Source organism: Pogona vitticeps, chromosome 5 (genome assembly GCF_051106095.1).
Source record: "Pogona vitticeps strain Pit_001003342236 chromosome 5, PviZW2.1, whole genome shotgun sequence".
NCBI classification, from domain to species: Eukaryota; Metazoa; Chordata; class Lepidosauria; order Squamata; family Agamidae; genus Pogona; species Pogona vitticeps.
The window spans coordinates 25,188,921-25,207,202 of record NC_135787.1 but is presented as its reverse complement, the minus strand read 5'-3'; the positions used below and the strand labels follow the sequence as shown (position 1 = coordinate 25,207,202).

Sequence of the window (18,282 nt, the reverse complement as noted above, 5' to 3'; positions counted from 1 at the left end):
CATTTCAATGGGCTTTTTTATTTCGCTTTACGACGTTTTTGCTCTACAGCAATTTCGCTGGAACGAATTAACATCGTCAAGTGAGGCACCACTGTATTTAAAAGCTAAAAATAGTGAGTATACAAATATTAAAAAATAATTAAACAACTACCCTGTTTCCCCCAAAATAAGATCTAACCTGAAAATAAGGCCTAGTATGATATTTCAGGGTGCTCGAAATATAAGCCCTACACCAAAAATAAGCCCCAGTTAAGTGAAACCCCGCCCTCCAAGATTGTGCAGCAACCAGAAGATGACATGAATGTATTTGAATAAATGTAGATTGTTGTACATGAAAAATAAAACATCCCCTGAAAATAACCTCTAATGCATTTTTGGAGCAAAAATAATATAAAACCCTATCTGATTTTCAGCGAAACATGGTTTTGTATAAAAATTGTCAATAAAATCAATACTAAAAACATATTTGAAAACAACAGAGCACAACAATCCATTTAAAAAAACCTTCTCAGGTTGCCAGTCACTAAGAAAAATCCTGCCTGAAAAGAAAGGCTTTTGCCTGCTTGCAGAAGGACAGGAAAAATGGGGCCAGCTTAGCTTCTGGTAGTTCCAGTGTCTGGGAGCAAAGACAGAGAAGGCCCTCTCCCATGACCCCACCAAGAGAAAGGCCTCATTATCTTAACACTCAGACAGGCTCATAAACAGAGATGAGGTCTTTTAGATAGCTTGGACCCAAGATATCTAGGGCTTTATAGGTTAAAACCAGCACTTTTGAATTGTGCCCGGAAACAGATTGGCAGCCAGTGGAACTGTTGTGACAAGGGAGTTACAGTATATGTTCTCTGTAAGAACCTAGAATTAGCAATGTGGCTGTGGTGTTTTGGATCTGCTGAAGCTTCCAAACACTTTTCAAGGGCCAGCCCCATGAAGAGTGCATTACAGCAATCCAGCTGAGATGTAAATAGGGCATGTGTCACTGTGGCCAGATCAGACCTTTCAAGAAAAGAGTGCAGCTGGTACACTAGTTTTAACTGTGCAAATGCAATCCTGGCCACTGCTGAACCTGGGCATGTAGGTTCAGAGATGAATCCTGGAGCACCCCTAAGATGTGAACCTGTGCTTTCAGAGGAAGTTTAACCGCATCCAGTAGTATTGAAAATTGTCATTCTGATATTCCCAATATTCTGACATTGTTCTAGCAGTTCCAGACAGTTTTCAAAAGAAAAGAAAAATCCTGGTCACCTTAAATTTACAGAAACTGGAATTATCTCTGTCTTGCATATACACTGTGGCAACAGGAAAAGAATCACATAACATTTAATTGCCATTATGTTAACATGAATGTAGTTTTTCACATATCTAAATTTGACTATGCTGTAAGATGAAAGGGGCAAATTTTCACAGTGATTGGCTTCAAAAGGTATTTATTTATTTTGTATTCTCTTATCTACAACATCAATGCCTGAAACATATCAACAGTAAATGGGAAACTGTGCCACTGTTTAGGTTTCTCAAGGACCAAGGATGATCACTAGGATAATTTTTTACCTGTCAACATTACCATGTACTAAAAATCGTGACAATCTTTTCTCTCATAATTTTAACCATAACGTCTGCCTTTGTTTATCCAGACTGTTCCAAGGTCAGGGTAATTCACTATATATAGCATTATTAAAATAATGAAACAGTGATGGAAATCTGACTATGAAAAGTGAGAAATGCTAGTGCAAAGCTAAAGCAGACCTGCTTCCTCATCCTCCTCATCCTCTTCCTCATCATCTGAACTTGATGACAAGGGAGTTCCTGGAGAGCTAGCTTGGTTATTAACATATCCACCATACTGCATGCCTGTGAAGTGGAAAGCACAAACACAAGAATCAGACACACAAGAAAAGTGTGAAACTGAAAGCACAAATCAAAGCATTAAAAGCAACACCAAAACCAAGCATCGCAAAGGATATCCTAACATGAGAGGTCAGACTAGAAAAGTTCTCTTTACAGACATTTAGCAAGCAACTTTAATGCTGTGGCTTGATTAATTATTAATGGTAAAGAAATTTAGTAGGATTAGAACACAGTTTCTCACCCAGAGTTTTTTAAAAGTCCTATAGATTTAATCTTCAGGCTAAGTTGTGAAATAATCACTGTCTGTACTTTGGGATAATTTTATATCCCATAAAGTCAATTTTTACCCTTTGAAGAATAGCCAGCATCCCTCACCCCAGCATCCCTCTCCCTTTGGCACAAAAGCTTAGAGCAAGCATTTCTCTCTTCCTCTCTGAAAAGTTAGTATCCTTGCCCCTGGCTATTGAAGCACACTCAGCTTGAAGTCCACACATTCAAGAATTTGCAGAAAGAGATATAGGGATGAGTAGATTAATTCCTTAGTACAGAAAGATTTTTGTGATGTAGTTTCCTGCTGGCTTTGCTTGTCTACCAGAGGCTAATGAGTTAACTTTATATTTATATATACAAACCAGAAGCAAAGCATTTGTTGTAGTGTAAAGGTGTGACTTCTTTGCAAAAAAAAGCATCATAAAATGAGCTTGAACAGAAGAAACTGTTTTTTGCAAAAACCTGGCCCAAACAGGATATGCAAATTTCTGATAAAACTAAACATATCATTACTGAACATGGCTATACATGTAAGTAACATATGCAAAGGCAATGCAAGTAGACAGGGTTAACATCACAATCCTCTGACAGTTTAATTGTGCTTACTCCGATGTGCCTCATTGAGATCAGATTCCGAATGAACATACAAACAATCAAGCTGATAAAAGGGAGCTAGTTTACCACCCAACACAGTGAGGCTTCTACTAAAATATGACTATGAAAATAAAGAGGAAATGGCAATTAATTTTTTTCAGTTACTACCTCAGTGACATGAAGATCATTAACATCTTCAAGTTTCTCAGATCTGTTTACTAAAGTCACTCAGAACTAACCTACTGGTCCAAAATAAGGCTGGAAAGTATTAAGAGGAGGAAGAGGAAAGATGGATATTCATTAAAGCTAAAAGCATATTGATTTGCCAAGTATTACCGCTCACTACATGGCATACACGGTTGTCATTGTTCGTGATGCACCAATCACGGAAGTAGCCTGGCTGGAGCTTCCCTCCTTGCACAGCCAACCACTCCAGTGAAGGGGTGGGATGAAGAGTCTCCCCACTCAGCTGCTGAGTGGTCTGTTGTGCAAGGAGGTAGGGAAGCACCAGCTGGATTGCAAACAACACCAGCCGCACATGCTGCACAGCAAGCAGTATGTGGACCTACCAGTTCTGGGGGAAAGGCCCAAATAGCCTGGTGCTGAAATTCATATTCGTCCCACCTGGGAGATGAATATGAATATCCCATGACTACTATCAACTGCTGTGGCAGTTGCGGATGGATGGTTCTGTATATTAAGCATATCCCCATCCAATGGGGATGGTTCTAAAACCTAATTTGTGAAACCACTTGTACTGTACAGTGGCGCCTCACATAGCGATCGCTCCGTTGAGCGACGAAATCACTTTGAGATGCTGTTTTTGCGATCTCAAAAGCAATTGCTTTACGATGGTCCCTATGGGGAAATTTCGCTTTGCGATGATCGCAGGGAAGCGATCATCGCAAAGCCCCCATTTTCGGCCAGCTGATCGGCGGTTTCAAAATGGCTGCCAGGTAAACAAAATGGCTGCCTGCTGTTTTCAGACACGGATTCCTCGCTTTAGAGGCACCGAAAATGGCGGCGCTATGGAGGAGCTTCGCTTAAACATGAGTTTTAAGCCCATAGGAATGCATTAATTGCGCTTTAATGCGTTTCTATGGGCTTTTTATTTTCACTTAGCGATGTTACCGCTTAGCAGCGATTTTTTCTGCACAGATTAACATCGCTAAGTGAGGCACCACTGTATTTATACATTTAAACATGGAATCTGGCACTTAAAAGTCAATACTAGAAATGGAATCCTTAGTTCTCTCCTGATTTCTTCACTTCTCAAAACTATTGAGGTTTGAAACCTTGAATAGATTTGGTAAGCTGGAAGATCTAGGGATCTAGCCAGAGGTATTTTATATCTCCTGCTCTGTGCCTCAAACCTGTAGCACCAGATGTATCAGAGGGATCTCACAACCAAGCTACTATAATGAGGCAGGCCCATCTTGGGTATCTTTGGGAAGAGAGCACAAAATATATAAATGTTATAACTGATATCTATGAAGAAAGCCAAGATGAGTACATTATAGAAATACTCCAATAGTGCTGCTTGCTGCATTATGGCTTTACATCTAATTAATGCAGTGTTTTAAAAATAGCTTAATGACTTCACACAATACACTGTATCTACAAGACTATCCCACCCTTCAGCACCATCACAGTCTCCAATATCTATCTTCTTCACTTCATCAGTTATGGACAAAGCTGACTGTAAGGACTTGTCTAGTAAATTCTTGGTAGTTACTCCTTCAAGCCGAAATACCTTTTTCTTAGGCATTTGTCAATGTCAGAACTGGAACATTTCTCAAAAGTAGTCACAACTGGAACATTGATCACAAACCCCCGATTATAGGATGCAGTATAGTATGCAATATGCAACGTGAATCTGGACACTGTACTCTGCCAAAGAAGACCAGTACTTTATGGCTGACCCTTGGAGGTAACCCACTCTCAAACAAAGTTATTGACTGCTGACTGCAGTAGTGCCCCGCATGACGGTGATAATCCGTTCCATAGAAATTGCTGTCTTGTGAAAACATCGTCTTGCGAAAACCCTTTCCCCATTGGAATGCATTGAAACCTGTTCAATGCACTCCAATGGGGAAAAATCATCGTCGTTTTGCAAAGATCGCACATAGGGAAGCCATTTCGTGAAGCCCCGATCAGCTGTTAAAATGGCTGCCCTGCGAAACATCAGTCCCGAAAATACCCATTTTGTGAAGCGCCGATCCGTGCCAAAATCGTTGTCTTGCAAGAAACGGTTTGCGAGGCACAGACCCAAACATCGTCCAGTGAAAATCGCCCACTGGAATCACTGTTTTGCAAATCGCTATAGTGATCGCAAAACCTCATTGTCATGTGGATTTGTCGTTTTACGAGGTCATCGTCTAGCGAGGTACCACTGTATCTTTTATTATAAACCTCTGTAACCCATTGCTGAATTTACACAAGGCTACTTTTGCAGCTTGATTCTGACTCCTACAATCATACTTGGACACAGAGGCTGACATCCTGTTTTTGCAGCTACACCATGTTTGGCAGATGACATCATCAGTGGCAACAATTATTTTAGAACCAAACACTTTGAATTCATCCTAAAAGTCTTGAAATACCCATGGAATCTTTTTTTTCCTTGGGGAAACTGTTGGAGACTCAAGACAGAATGCAGGAGTCTTTCATTTCCAAAATTTGCCACTACCATTAAGGCTACAGTGGCAGCAGTAATTTTTGGAAATTAGAAACACCCTCCCCTGCCCCCACCCGTCTCATGACTCTCAACAGTTTTCCCACAATGAAAGGAACTCTGTAGCAGTCTCAGAACCTTTAGAGGGATCAGATTTTTTTCCCCCTGAAAAATCACATCAGCCATATGCAGTGTAACTTATGGAACAGGATTTCAGCCAGTATGTTCTCCTAGATGTAACTCTATCTAAATAAACAAAGAGAATCAGTGGCCATCTTTAACTGACAACTCAGAAAAGATAACATGATTTCACAAGCATGTTTGCCCATGAACCTATAAAATATGAGTCAACTAAAACACTTCAACCAAGACTTTATAAAATTAAAATGCTAATTATACAAAAGCCATTTCAGAGTCAAAATAAACACCTAGTTATTACTTCTATTGATACAGATGTCTACACAAAACCTGACACAAATAAAACCCTTACAAGTCATTACATTCAAACTCCTATGGTAGTTTCAAAATGCACAGAGTTTTACTTGTCTTCATATTTTAATACCTTCATGTAGCAAGGGATCGGATGGCTGTGTAACAGAAGATGATATGGTGGGCTTTGTGGTTTTCTCTGTGGCAGGTGTCCTAATTGAAGAAGTCACAGCTGAAGAAATTCCCAGGGCAGGTTTCACAGGCAGAACATTCTGGTTTACAGGATGCAGTGACCCTGAAATGCCAAACAAGTGGGCATACACATAATATGGCAATGCTGACACTGATTAATAGTTTTCTCAGCTGTATTGGCATGCCGCAACAACTAAATCCTGTAACACCTTTAAAACCAACAGTTTTAAAGACATAAGGGTTCTTGAACTGAAATCTACATTTCCTACACCAAAGTCTGCAGATGCATGAAGTATAATCCTTAGTTGGCAAAAATAAAGAGAGAAAGAAAAACTCATGAACACTTAGTCAACTTACTATAGGATGGTGTTTTGCATCTATTGAAGGGGTGACAGAAAGACTCTCTGTTTGTGCTTGGCTGATTGATCCATTTAACTACTCAGCTGCCTTGTAAGTCCAGCTGCAGGAGCCAATATGCTCTTCTGGCTGCCTTTTGGGAGGCAGCCTTGGGACAGACCACAGAGATAAGTCACCAACTGACAAAACTGAGAAATCATTGTACAGTGGTGCCTCAACTTACGAACGTCCCGACTTAGGAACCCTTCGAGATGTGATCAGCTCTGGCTGCAAAATTTTGCTCTGACTTCTGGCTGGAGCTTCAAGTTGCGACTGGAAAAAGGCAGGGAAAAGAGGTGGGGAATTCAAATTTGCTAACCGTTGGTAGGCGAAGAGCCTGCTTCTTTGTAGCTCTTTCACCCCAACGGTTAGAGTGAATGTGTTGGAGGAGGCTTCAGACTGCCTGGAGCTGCTTTCTGCTCCTGAGTAAGTACATTTACTTTGTTTTGCAGGATGGGTTTGGGTTTGGGGGGGAGGTTACGGTATGTTTGTAAGCTGCCTAGAGTGGTCACATAAATTTCTGTGTTGTGATTTTTTTGGTATTTTTGTATGTTTTTTTCCCCAGCCCCGTCGTGCATTCAGAGGGGGCTGGCTGTGTAGGGGTGGGTAGGTTATTTTTCCCCCAGCCCCATCGCACGTTCAGATAGGGCTGGCTTTGTGTGTGGGGTTACTTTTTCCCAAACCGATTGTGTGTTCGGATGGGGCTGGCTGTGTGTGTGGGTTTTTTCCTCCATTTTTTCCCCAGCCACCATTGTGTGGTGGGTTATTTTCCCTCCAGCCCCATTGCCTGTTCAGATAGGGCTCGCTGTGTGTGGGTTTTTTACCCCAACCCCATCACACGTTCAGATGGGGCTAGCGCTGTGTGTGGGCGTGGATTATTTTTCAGCTTGTTTGTTTATTTATTTATTTATTTATTTATTTATTTATTTATTTATTTAAATTTATACCCCACCCCCCCCAGACCATGTCTACTGTTGTTATTATTATTATTAGTAGTAGTAGTAGTAGCAGCAGCAGTAGTATTTTAAAAATTCCAGGCACAGTCAACATTATGAAAACATTGACTGACATCATATAACAGATACAAGTTTTAACCAAAAAACTAACTATCTGTTAAATATCAGCGCAGTATGTATGCTGTTCCTAATATTGTCATTTTTTGTAGCTCGGATGTGGTCTGATTCCTGAGATCTGCAAACGTTTATAGTACCGTGTGAAGTTTCTTGATATTGTTCCCAAAGCCCCATTAACTACAGGGACCACTGAAGTGTGTTTCTTCCTGAGGCAAGATGTTTCGATTGCCATGTATCTGAACTTTGTTAATTTTTCCAATTCTTTATTTTCAACTTTGGCATCCCCTGTAACTACAATGTCAATGATCCAGACATTTCTTCATTCTATCACTCCTATGTCTAGTGGGTTATGCTGAAAATGTCTCTCAGTTTGGTTCTGGAAATCCCACAAGATCTTGACTTCCTCATTTTCTGACACCTTCTCAACCTGATGTTTCCATGGGATTTTGGAGGCTGGCAAGTTATATTTTTTGCATAATGACCAGTGTACCAATTTTGCCATTCTAGCATGTCTTTCGTGCGATCTTTGGACATTTACAGATGAGGTGTGACGCAGTTTCATCTTTTTCTTGGCAGAGTTGACATTTACTTTTAGCACTAATTCCTTGAATTTCAGCTTTCATCATATTGGTTTGGAGTGCTTGTTCTCATGCAGCAAAAATCAAGCCTTCGGTTTCTTTTTTAGATTAGATTAGGCATTCTTCAGTCTCGAGACACTATGGTAGCGTGCTCTGTATGGAGGACTTGGAACAGTGTCTAGTGTGGCTGAGAAGGCTAATATGAGAGTGACACTCCCTTCCACACTGAAGACAAATACAATCTGTACCCCACTCAGCTCCTGATTTTGCTGCTTTCTTGACAGTCTCTTTGCCTCAGCCTGCTGGACAAGGGTCTCTTCAAATTGGGAGAGGTCGTGATGCACTGCCTGCCTCCAGGCTGAACGCTCAGATGTCAGAGGTGTCCCATCTGTTGAGGTCCATTCCCAAAGGCTTCAGATCACGCTTGGAGATATCCTTTTATCGCAGCTGTGGTCTCCCTCTGGGGCGATTTCCCTGCACTAATTCTCCATACAGGAGATCTTTTGGAATCCAACCACCAGCCATTCTCACAACATACCCAAGCCAGCATAACATGGCTCAACTGCTAGGCAGAATGTTCCCAAGCGCATAGATTCTGCCTTCTGAAATCCATGGTTCTTCAAGTCCCACTGGTTGCCTAGGTCTTTCTTTCTTTCCCATCTTTTTCTAGGATCTGAACAGCTCAGCCAATGGCAACCAAAATCTGTTCTGCTTCCCAGTGGCATCACAGCAGTTCAGTCATTCAGTACCAAAAATTTCAGCCCCAGCATCTAAACTCTTAGACATCTGTATTAATGTTCCACATTGTTCTGTCAACAGCATAACATTCTCACAACATACCCATTCAGCAAGATGTCGCTGTTTCAGTAATGTATACATGCTAAAAATTCCAGCTCGATCTAGGACTACTCTACATGGAACTTTGTCCTGCCAGGTGATACCAAAAATGCGTCGGAGACAACGCATATGGAATGTGTTCAGCTTCCTCTCCTACCGCGCAGAAAGGGACCAGGACTCAACTGCAGTACAGGAGTGTGCTCAGGACACAATACTCTATAGACCTGGATCTTGGAGTATGCTGTCAGCTTCTTATTGAGCCATACTCTCTTTGTGAGTCTTGAGAACATGGTAGCTGCTTTGCCAATGTGTTTATCCAGCTCAACATCTAGGGAGAGAGTGTCAGAGATCGTTGAGCCAAGGTACACAAATTCATGAACAATCTCCAATTCTTGCGTGGAGATGGTTATAGAGGGAGATGAGTCCATGTCCTGGCTCATGACTTGTGTTTTCTTCAGGCTGACTGTTAGTCCAAAGTCTTGGCAGGCCTTGCTAAAATGATTCATGAGTTGTTGGAGATCTTCAGCAGAGTGGGAAACAATGGCTGCATCATCGGTGAAGAGGAAGTCCCGCATGCATTTCAGCTGGACTTTGGTCTTTGCTCTCAATCTAGAGTGACTGAAGAGCTTTCCATCTGATCTAGTCCAGAGATACCTTCTGTTGTAGTTCCAAAGGCATTTTAGCCATGTCCATGGTGAATTACTATCATGCTTTCCATCAGTATTTCTCAGGTGTTGTTCATATTGTTGTGGCTGATGATGCTGTTGTCATCACCATTATTGTCATCCTCCTCATCTTCTGTGAGCTGTGTCAATAACAGTTGCACCCATTTATAACATACTTAACTTTATACTTTTCCTTTGCTTTCTTTCCACTGTGCACTGATGGCGCAAGCATTGACATACTGTAATTGACTATAGTCTGTGCCAATTCTATTAAAATTTAAATAATATAAGAAAATGGCACTGACCATTCACAACAGTAAATAAAACGATAATGTAGTTTTCCTAACTATTCTGACACCTGCAGCAGAAAAGAAAAACTAAAGTTTTGCTCAAATAACAGAATGAAATTGCCAATAAATTCTATACTCTCCTCCCTGCATGTTCTGCTAAGACATCGGAAGACTTGTTCCAAAGCCCTATGAAGGTCATCAACTGGTATGTACTGGAAACAGGATCTTCTCTGATGGTTCTTACATTGTGGAGTGTCTTTAAAGCAAGATCATTATGGTTTTGACAATAAGTTATTTCAGAAATTTGGTGAGAAGCATACATTTGGAGGATTGTTTCTAGGCATGCTATTTCATATTTTTCAAAATGAGGTTGAATCTTGTGAGACACTGCTTTGTCACCTGATTAATTAAATATTGCTCTAAGTTTATGCTTACACCTCAACAACAGCAACAACTGAAAAGAAAATAAGCTGTGAACCTTGTCTACAATGCAAAAACAGGGCATAATATACAAAGGAATGGCACCTATATGCATTATGCCTCAAATTCACTTGATGAAAAAGGTGGCTTTTTTAAAAAAAAAGTAATTTAGCAATTTAATGTCAGAGCCTTCCTTTGAATTTCCTTTTTTGAACAATGATGATCATTTGACATCACAATGCATAATGTTGCTTGTATCTGCATACACATAAATATATCCATGTGCAAGCTTCTTCATGGATTGCTGCCTTGTCGTGGCGAAGGGGCTTGAGTAACTCAGAGAAACTATGGGCTATGCCGTGCAGGGACACCCAAGACGGACAGGACATAGTGGAGAGTTCCGACTAAACGCAATCCACCTGGAGTAGGAAATGGCAAGCCACTCCAGTATCTTTGCCAAGAACGCCCCATGATCAGAAACAAAAGGCTAAAAGATATGACGCTGGAAGATGGGCCCCTCAGGTCGGAAGGCGTCCAACATGCTACTGAGGAAGAGCGGAGGACAAGTACAAGTAGCTCCAGAGCTAATGAAGTGGTTGGGCCAAAGCCGAAAGGACGCTCAGCTGTGGACGTGCCTGGAAGTGAAAGGAAAATCCAATGCTGCAAAGAAAAATACTGCATAGGAACCTGGAATGTAAGATCTATGAACATTGGGAAGCTGGAGGTGGTCAAACAGGAGATGGCAAGAATAAACATCGACATCCTGGGCATCAGTGAACTAAAATGGACAGGAATGGGCGAATTCAGCTCAGATGATTATCATATCTACTATTGTGGACAAGAATCCCGTAGAAGGAATGGAGTAGCCCTCATAGTCAACAAAAGAGTGGGAAAAGCTGTAATGGGATACAATCTCAAAAATGATAGAATGATGTCAATACGAATCCAAGGCCGACCATTCAACATCACAATAATCCAAGTTTATGCACCAACCAGCATTGCTGAGGAGACTGAAATTGAACAATTCTATGAAGATTTACAACACCTTCTAGAACTGACACCAAAGAAAGATGTTCTTCTCATTCTAGGGGACTGGAATGCTAAAGTAGGGAGCCAAGAGATAAAAGGAACAACAGGGAAGTTTGGCCTTGGAGTTCAGAACGAAGCAGGACAAAGGCTAATAGAGTTTTGTCAAGAGAATAAGCTGGTCATTGTTACATACAGCACTGATGTTACCTGTCTGTCATGGGTTGGAGGGAAAGTTCCATCCTATGGGGAGTGGAAGGCGGGACATCAGGAGGAGGGGCTGTACTGTATATATATGTGGAGTTTGTGTGGAGAAGGAGAAGCTGGAGGAGAGCTGAGAGAAGAAGCTGGTGTGGGAGTCTGTGTGTCAGACAGGGTACTACTGTGTGTCAGTCAGTACCTACCTGATAGGTTCAGGTGTCTGTAGGGGTAGCCAGAACTGATAGGTTCAGGGTCTGTGCTTTATTGAAAGGTGTTCTGTGTGAACCAAACTGGTGTATGTATGATTGAGACTAAGCCACGTTACTGTATCTTATTCACTTGATCAGTTTATTTTTCCCTGTGTGTTATTTAAATAAACCTTATTCCTTTATTTGTTAAAAATCCATTCCTGGTCTGTGTGACTCCTTACAGGGAATGGTTGGTGGCAGCTTAGTGAAACTGTGGCATATCCCAGTAGGTCTGGGGTTGTCACATTGATTGGTGTCCAGCGTGTGGGATACGACTGGTCCAGTTGTCCAGTGGTCCAGCAAAGCCTTGGCAAGTGTGCCCAGAGCAAGGGGGGGTCTAGTCAGGGACAATCTGAGAGCGCGTAGGTAATCTTCTAGGCTTACCTCACGGGGAGGTATGCTAGTGGAAGAACGTGCCACCTCAGATTGGGGACTAGATTAGGGAGCTCTGAGGCAACCTGTTTTGGCGGGAAAAAAGCTGAGGCAAAACTGGGTAAAGTAGCAGTGATCTAGCTTGTCTGCTGAGAGGCCTAGCAGAGGGGGGGTGGACTCTGGCTGGCAACAGTTGCAAGTTAGTGCTGAAGAACAGCAGCAATCTATAGAAGGCTGGTTCTGAGGCAAAAGAGAAAAAAAAAGTGGTCGCTTTATTTTGAGGCTTGACTTTTGAAAGCAGCCTGTTCTGGGGGGGGATTATGCCCTTGACTCGAAGCCAAATGGCAGAAATGGGTGAAGTGAGGGAACCCCAGGTGGACCAAGGTTCTGAGGATGAATTTGGCTCAGTGCAGGATGACAGCACGGCAGAACAGAACCCAGAACTCAGGAAAATGCTCATAGCCCAACAGCATGAACTGAGGGTGAGGGAAATGGAGGAAAGATTAGAGAGAGAAAGAAGGGAGGAAAGGGAAAGGCAAAGACAATTCGAAATAGAGAGAATGGAAAGAGAAGAAAGATTGCAGAGAGAGAAAATGGCGTTTGAGTTAAGAAAATTGGAATTGATGAACCCGAATAATAATAACAATAGGGATTCTGAGGGGGGCCAGTTGTCTAAAACTGACCTGAAGAAATTCCCTGTATACCACAAGGGAGATTGCCCTGAGGTGTTCTTTTCCCTAGTGGAAAGAGCGTTTGTGGACTTCTCAGTGAGGGAAACTGAGAAGATGACCATCATGCGATCTTTAATCAGTGGCAGCCTGGCAGAAGTCTATGCGGAGATGCCAGAGGAATTGCTGAAAGATTTTGCAGAGTTTAAAAAACTGGTGTTTGCCAGACATGGGATAAATGCGGAACAGCTGAGGCAGAGATTCAGGTCACTCACCAAGAAACCAGAGCAGACTTTTACCCAAGTGGGGGCCCAACTGGTGAGGCTGCTAGAGAAATGGCTGTCGCAGGAGGGGACAGAGACCTACCAGCAGCTCAAAGACCTGATAGCGCTGGAACAGTTTTATTCAGTCCTGCATGGGGAACTGAAGTTCCAGGTGAGGGAAAGGAAACCGAAATCTGTGGCAGAGGCGGCCGAGATCGCAGATTTTATTTCCCAAATAAGAAAGCCCTTAGGTGAGGGGAAATCTATAGGTAAACCTAAAGAAACCTACAGCAAGTACTCTCAGGGACCAGGAAAAAACCAGCAAGTGGGAGGGGCCCATGGTGAAGGGAAGCCCTCAGACATGAAACAAAGACCTCAGATTTTGGAGGGAAAACCAAAACAGGATGAGAAAGACTCAAAATACAGCAGAAAATGTTATTTCTGTCAAGGAAAGGGCCATCTAATCTCAGAGTGTGAGAAATTAAAGCAGCTAAAAGGAAATGTGCCTCATGATTTGAGTGGAACCAAGCCAAAAGCTGTGTTCTGTGTCCAGAAAGAGCAAAGCTCCTTGTCACTGAGGGAGCCTGTTGCCATGGCTACTCAATCTGGAACAGTTACATCTGCTGATCAGGCTGGGGAAAATGGTCCTCTTGTGGAGGTCAAGCGCTGCTTGCTAGTGAGAACAGATTCGCAGTTGTTTGAAACAGCAGGGGTGGACGTAGGAATACTTGACCATCAGTATAGGGGGCTGAGGGATACTTGTTCCCAGGTGACCCTGTGCCATCCAGATATTATTCCTAGGGAGTATATAATCCCGAATGAGAGCATGAAGGTGGCAGGGATTGAGGGACAGGTGATCTCGCTGCCAGTAGCGGAGGTACCTGTGAACTTTCAAGGCTGGAGGGGAGTTTGGCGGCTAGCGATTTCATCGACTCTGCCAGCAGCCGTGCTCGTGGGAAATGACCTGGCTGAACATGTGAAACGGGTGCTAGTGATTACACGTTCACAAGCTACCACGGGGACGGTTCAGGGGGGTACTGATGAGCCCGAGACGGAAGCAGAGGGGAGTTCCGAAGCTGTGGTGGAAACCTTAACCACAGACAGCCGATTTGGCCAAGAGCAAAAGGCAGACGCCACTCTCCAAAAGTGTTTTGAACAGGTGACAGACGCCCAGCTAACACCTGAAACCCCAGTGAGATTTCGAGAGAAAAAGGGGATTTTATATAGAGAGACCCTGAGGAATATCTCAAAAGGGGGAGATGGGATCAGAAGTCAGATAGTGGTACCTGAAAAGTATCGCCCCATGATCTTAAAAAGGGGGCACTCTGACATGTTTGCTGCGCACTTAGGGGTGAACAAAACACAACAGAGAATTACACAGAATTTTTACTGGCCTGAAATAGGGAAGCAGATCAAGGAGTTCTGTAAACAATGTGACGTGTGTCAGAGGCAGGGGAATAACCGTGACAGGACCAAAGCAAAGTTGTGCCCTTTGCCTGTGATTGACACTCCGTTCAAATGCATAGGGGTGGATATTGTGGGACCTTTGCCCAAGGCCACAAAGAGGGGGAACAGGTTCATTCTCACCATTGTGGACCATGCCACGAGGTACCCTGAAGCCATTCCCTTGTCTAACATTGAAACTAACACAGTGGCAGATGCCTTGGTGGGGTATATGTCCAGGATGGGATTCGCCTCAGAAATAATCACAGATTTGGGCGCATCGTTTACATCGAAGCTCATGAAACGGTTATGGCAAATCTGTGGAATTAAACACAAGGAAACCACTGCCTATCACCCTGAAAGTAATGGGTTAACGGAGAAGTTCAATGGGACTCTGATGCGCATGATTAGGGCTTACTTGGCAGAGAATCCAAACAATTGGGACCAGAAGCTGCAATCCCTTTTGTTTGCTTATCGATCAGTGCCACAAGCCAGTACCGGGTTCAGTCCGTTTGAACTCTTGTTTGGGAGAAGGGTGAAAGGGCCCCTTGATTTGATCAAACAAAATTGGGAGCAGATCACCCAGGATGACCCACAAGATGTTGTGACCTATAGAGACTCTTTAAGGAATGACCTAAAGAGAAACCTAGAGCTAGCAGCGGAGACCCTGCAAGCTCAAAAGGTCAGAAAGAAAGCTTGGGATGACCAGAAAGCCAGGGAGAGGCACTTTAACCCAGGGGAGGAAGTGCTTTGGCCTAGGCTCTGCAAAGAGAACAAACTGCAGCTGGGTAGCCCAGAAATAAAATACTTGGGTCACATGGTAGGGGGAGGAGTGATAAAACCCCTAGAGGCCAAGATAGAAGCAGTTCGTGATTGGCCTAGACCCAACACCAAGAAAAAGGTCAAATCATTTCTTGGGTTGGTGGGCTACTACAGGAAGTTCATCCCGAGGTTTAGCGAGATAGCGACTCCGCTGACCGATTTGACGAGGAAGAAGACTGATGACCGCATCCCGTGGACCAGCGACTGTGAGGAGGCGTTCCAGAGGTTGAAGGAGGCCCTCATCAACTATCCAGTGCTGCGTGCTCCAGACTTCGACCGGGAGTTCATCATCTACACCGATGCGTCTAACAGCGGGGTAGGAGCAGTTCTTTGCCAGGAGGATGAGAATGGTGACCAGCATCCAGTGTCCTACCTGAGTAGGAAACTCCAGAAAGGTGAGAGACATTTGGCAACCGTGGAAAAGGAGTGCCTGGCCATAGTCTACGCGATCCAGAAGGCCAAGCCTTACATCTGGGGAAGACATTTTGTTCTGTGCACTGACCATTCACCACTGCAATGGTTAAAGACAATGAAATCCCACAATAGTAAACTTATGAGGTGGGCTTTAAACCTGCAAGACTATGACTTTGAAGTGAAGGTGGTCAGAGGGTCAGTGAACTGTGTTGCTGACGCCTTGTCAAGAAGACCTGAAGAATGAAGACGGCGGAAGGAACATGGACTATGTATATATTTTGGTGACCAAAAAGTTAAATGTACTTGTTTATTAAACATGTTTGGTTTGTATGAATAAAGGTAACTTGATGTATTGTAAATGGTAAATGTTTAAATGCCTAATTGATATGTTTATCCTAGAGTAAGTATGGGATTGTATGTTAATGTATAACTGTTTTTGTATGTTTTGGATCCAGGTTGTTTTTTGGAGAAAAGCACTTTAGCTTTCCCCCTACAAAACAACTTATAAAGAGGGGAGGTGTTACATACAGCACTGATGTTACCTGTCTGTCATGGGTTGGAGGGAAAGTTCCATCCTATGGGGAGTGGAAGGCGGGACATCAGGAGGAGGGGCTGTATTGTATATATATGTGGAGTTTGTGTGGAGAAGGAGAAGCTGGAGGAGAGCTGAGAGAAGAAGCTGGTGTGGGAGTCTGTGTGTCAGACAGGGTACTACTGTGTGTCAGTCAGTACCTACCTGATAGGTTCAGGTGTCTGTAGGGGTAGCCAGAACTGATAGGTTCAGGGTCTGTGCTTTATTGAAAGGTGTTCTGTGTGAACCAAACTGGTGTATGTATGATTGAGACTAAGCCACGTTACTGTATCTTATTCACTTGATCAGTTTATTTTTCCCTGTGTGTTATTTAAATAAACCTTATTCCTTTATTTGTTAAAAATCCATTCCTGGTCTGTGTGACTCCTTACAGGGAATGGTTGGTGGCAGCTTAGTGAAACTGTGGCATATCCCAGTAGGTCTGGGGTTGTCACAGTCATCACAAACACTCTTTTCCAACAACACAAGAGGCGACTCTATACATGGAAATCACCAGATGGGCAATATCGAAATCAGATTGATTATATTCTCTGCAGCCAAAGATGGAGAAGCTCTATACAGTCAGCAAAAACAAGACCTGGAGCTGACTGCGGTTCTGATCATCAGCTTCTCATAGCAAAATTCAAGCTTAGACTGAAGAGATTAGGAAAAACCACTGGGCCACTCAGGTATAATCTAAACCAAATCCCTTATGAATACACAGTGGAAGTAAAGAACAGATTTAAGGAACTAGATTTGGTGGACAGAGTGCCTGAAGAACTTTGGATAGAGGCTCGTAACATTGTCCAGGAGGCAGCAACGAAAACCATCCCAAAGAAAAGGAAATGCAAGAAAGCAAAGTGGCTGTCCAACGAGGCCTTAGAAATAGCAGAGAGGAGAAGGGAAGCAAAATGCAAGGGAGATAGGGAAAGTTATAGAAACTTGAATTCAGACTTCCAAAGAATAGCAAGGAGAGACAAGAGGGCCTTCTTAAATGAACAATGCAAAGAAATAGAGGAAGATAACAGAAAAGGAAAGACCAGAGATCTGTTCAGGAAAATTGGACATATTAGAGGAACATTTTGCGCAAAGATGAACATGATAAAAGACAAAAATGGGAGGGACCTAACAGAAGCAGAAGACGTCAAGAAGAGGTGGCAAGAATACACAGAGGAATTATATCAGAAAGATGTGGATATCCCGGACAACCCAGACAATGTAGTTGCTGACCTTGAGCCAGACATCCTGGAGAGCGAAGTCAAGTGGGCCTTAGAAAGCCTGGCTAACAACAAGGCCAGTGGAGGTGATGGCATTCCAGTTGAACTATTTAAAATCTTGAAAGATGATGCTGTTAAGGTGCTACATTCAATATGCCAGCAAGTTTGGAAAACTCAACAGTGGCCAGAGGATTGGAAAAGATCAGTCTACATCCCAATCCCAAAGAAAGGCAGTGCCAAAGAATGCTCCAACTACCGTACAATTGCACTCATTTCACACGCTAGCAAGGTTATGCTCAAAATCCTACAAGGTAGGCTTCAGCAGTATGTGGACCGAGAACTCCCAGAAGTACAAGCTGGATTCCGAAGAGGCAGAGGAACTCGAGACCAAATTGCTAACTTGCGCTGGATTATGGAGAAAGCCAGAGAGTTCCAGAAAAATATCTACTTCTGCTTCATTGACTATGCGAAAGCCTTTGACTGTGTGGACCACAGCAGACTATGGCAAGTTCTTAAAGAAATGGGAGTGCCTGACCACTTTATCTGTCTCCTGAGAAACCTATATGTGGGACAGGAAGCAACAGTTAGAACTGGTCATGGAACAACTGAGTGGTTCAAAATTGGGAAAGGAGTACGGCAAGGCTGTATATTGTCCCCCAGCTTATTTAACTTATATGCAGAATACATCATGCGGAAGGCTGGACTGGAAGAAACCCAAGCCGGAATTAAGATTGCCGGAAGAAATATCAACAACCTCCGATATGCAGATGATAC

At 43.0% G+C, this 18,282-nt stretch overlaps 1 protein-coding gene across 6 annotated transcripts in view; it reads right to left on the bottom strand.

Moving 5' to 3' along the window:
- The window catches only part of SEC24B (SEC24 homolog B, COPII component), a 55,406-nt gene that overhangs the window by 25,692 nt on the left and 11,432 nt on the right, over positions 1-18,282 (bottom strand). For 2 of the 6 annotated variants that reach the window (XM_020808837.3, XM_073001821.2), the window contains 2 exons: positions 5,946-6,107; positions 1,744-1,848 (listed from right to left, as the gene is read on the bottom strand). The exons of 1 other annotated variant lie outside the window; for it this stretch is intronic. In XM_020808837.3, coding sequence (XP_020664496.2) covers positions 1,744-1,848; positions 5,946-6,107 — 267 coding nt within the window. The remainder of the gene's footprint in view (positions 1-1,743; positions 1,849-5,945; positions 6,108-18,282) is intronic. 3 more of the 6 variants (XM_020808839.3, XM_078376573.1, XM_020808838.3) reach the window with 2 other exon arrangements.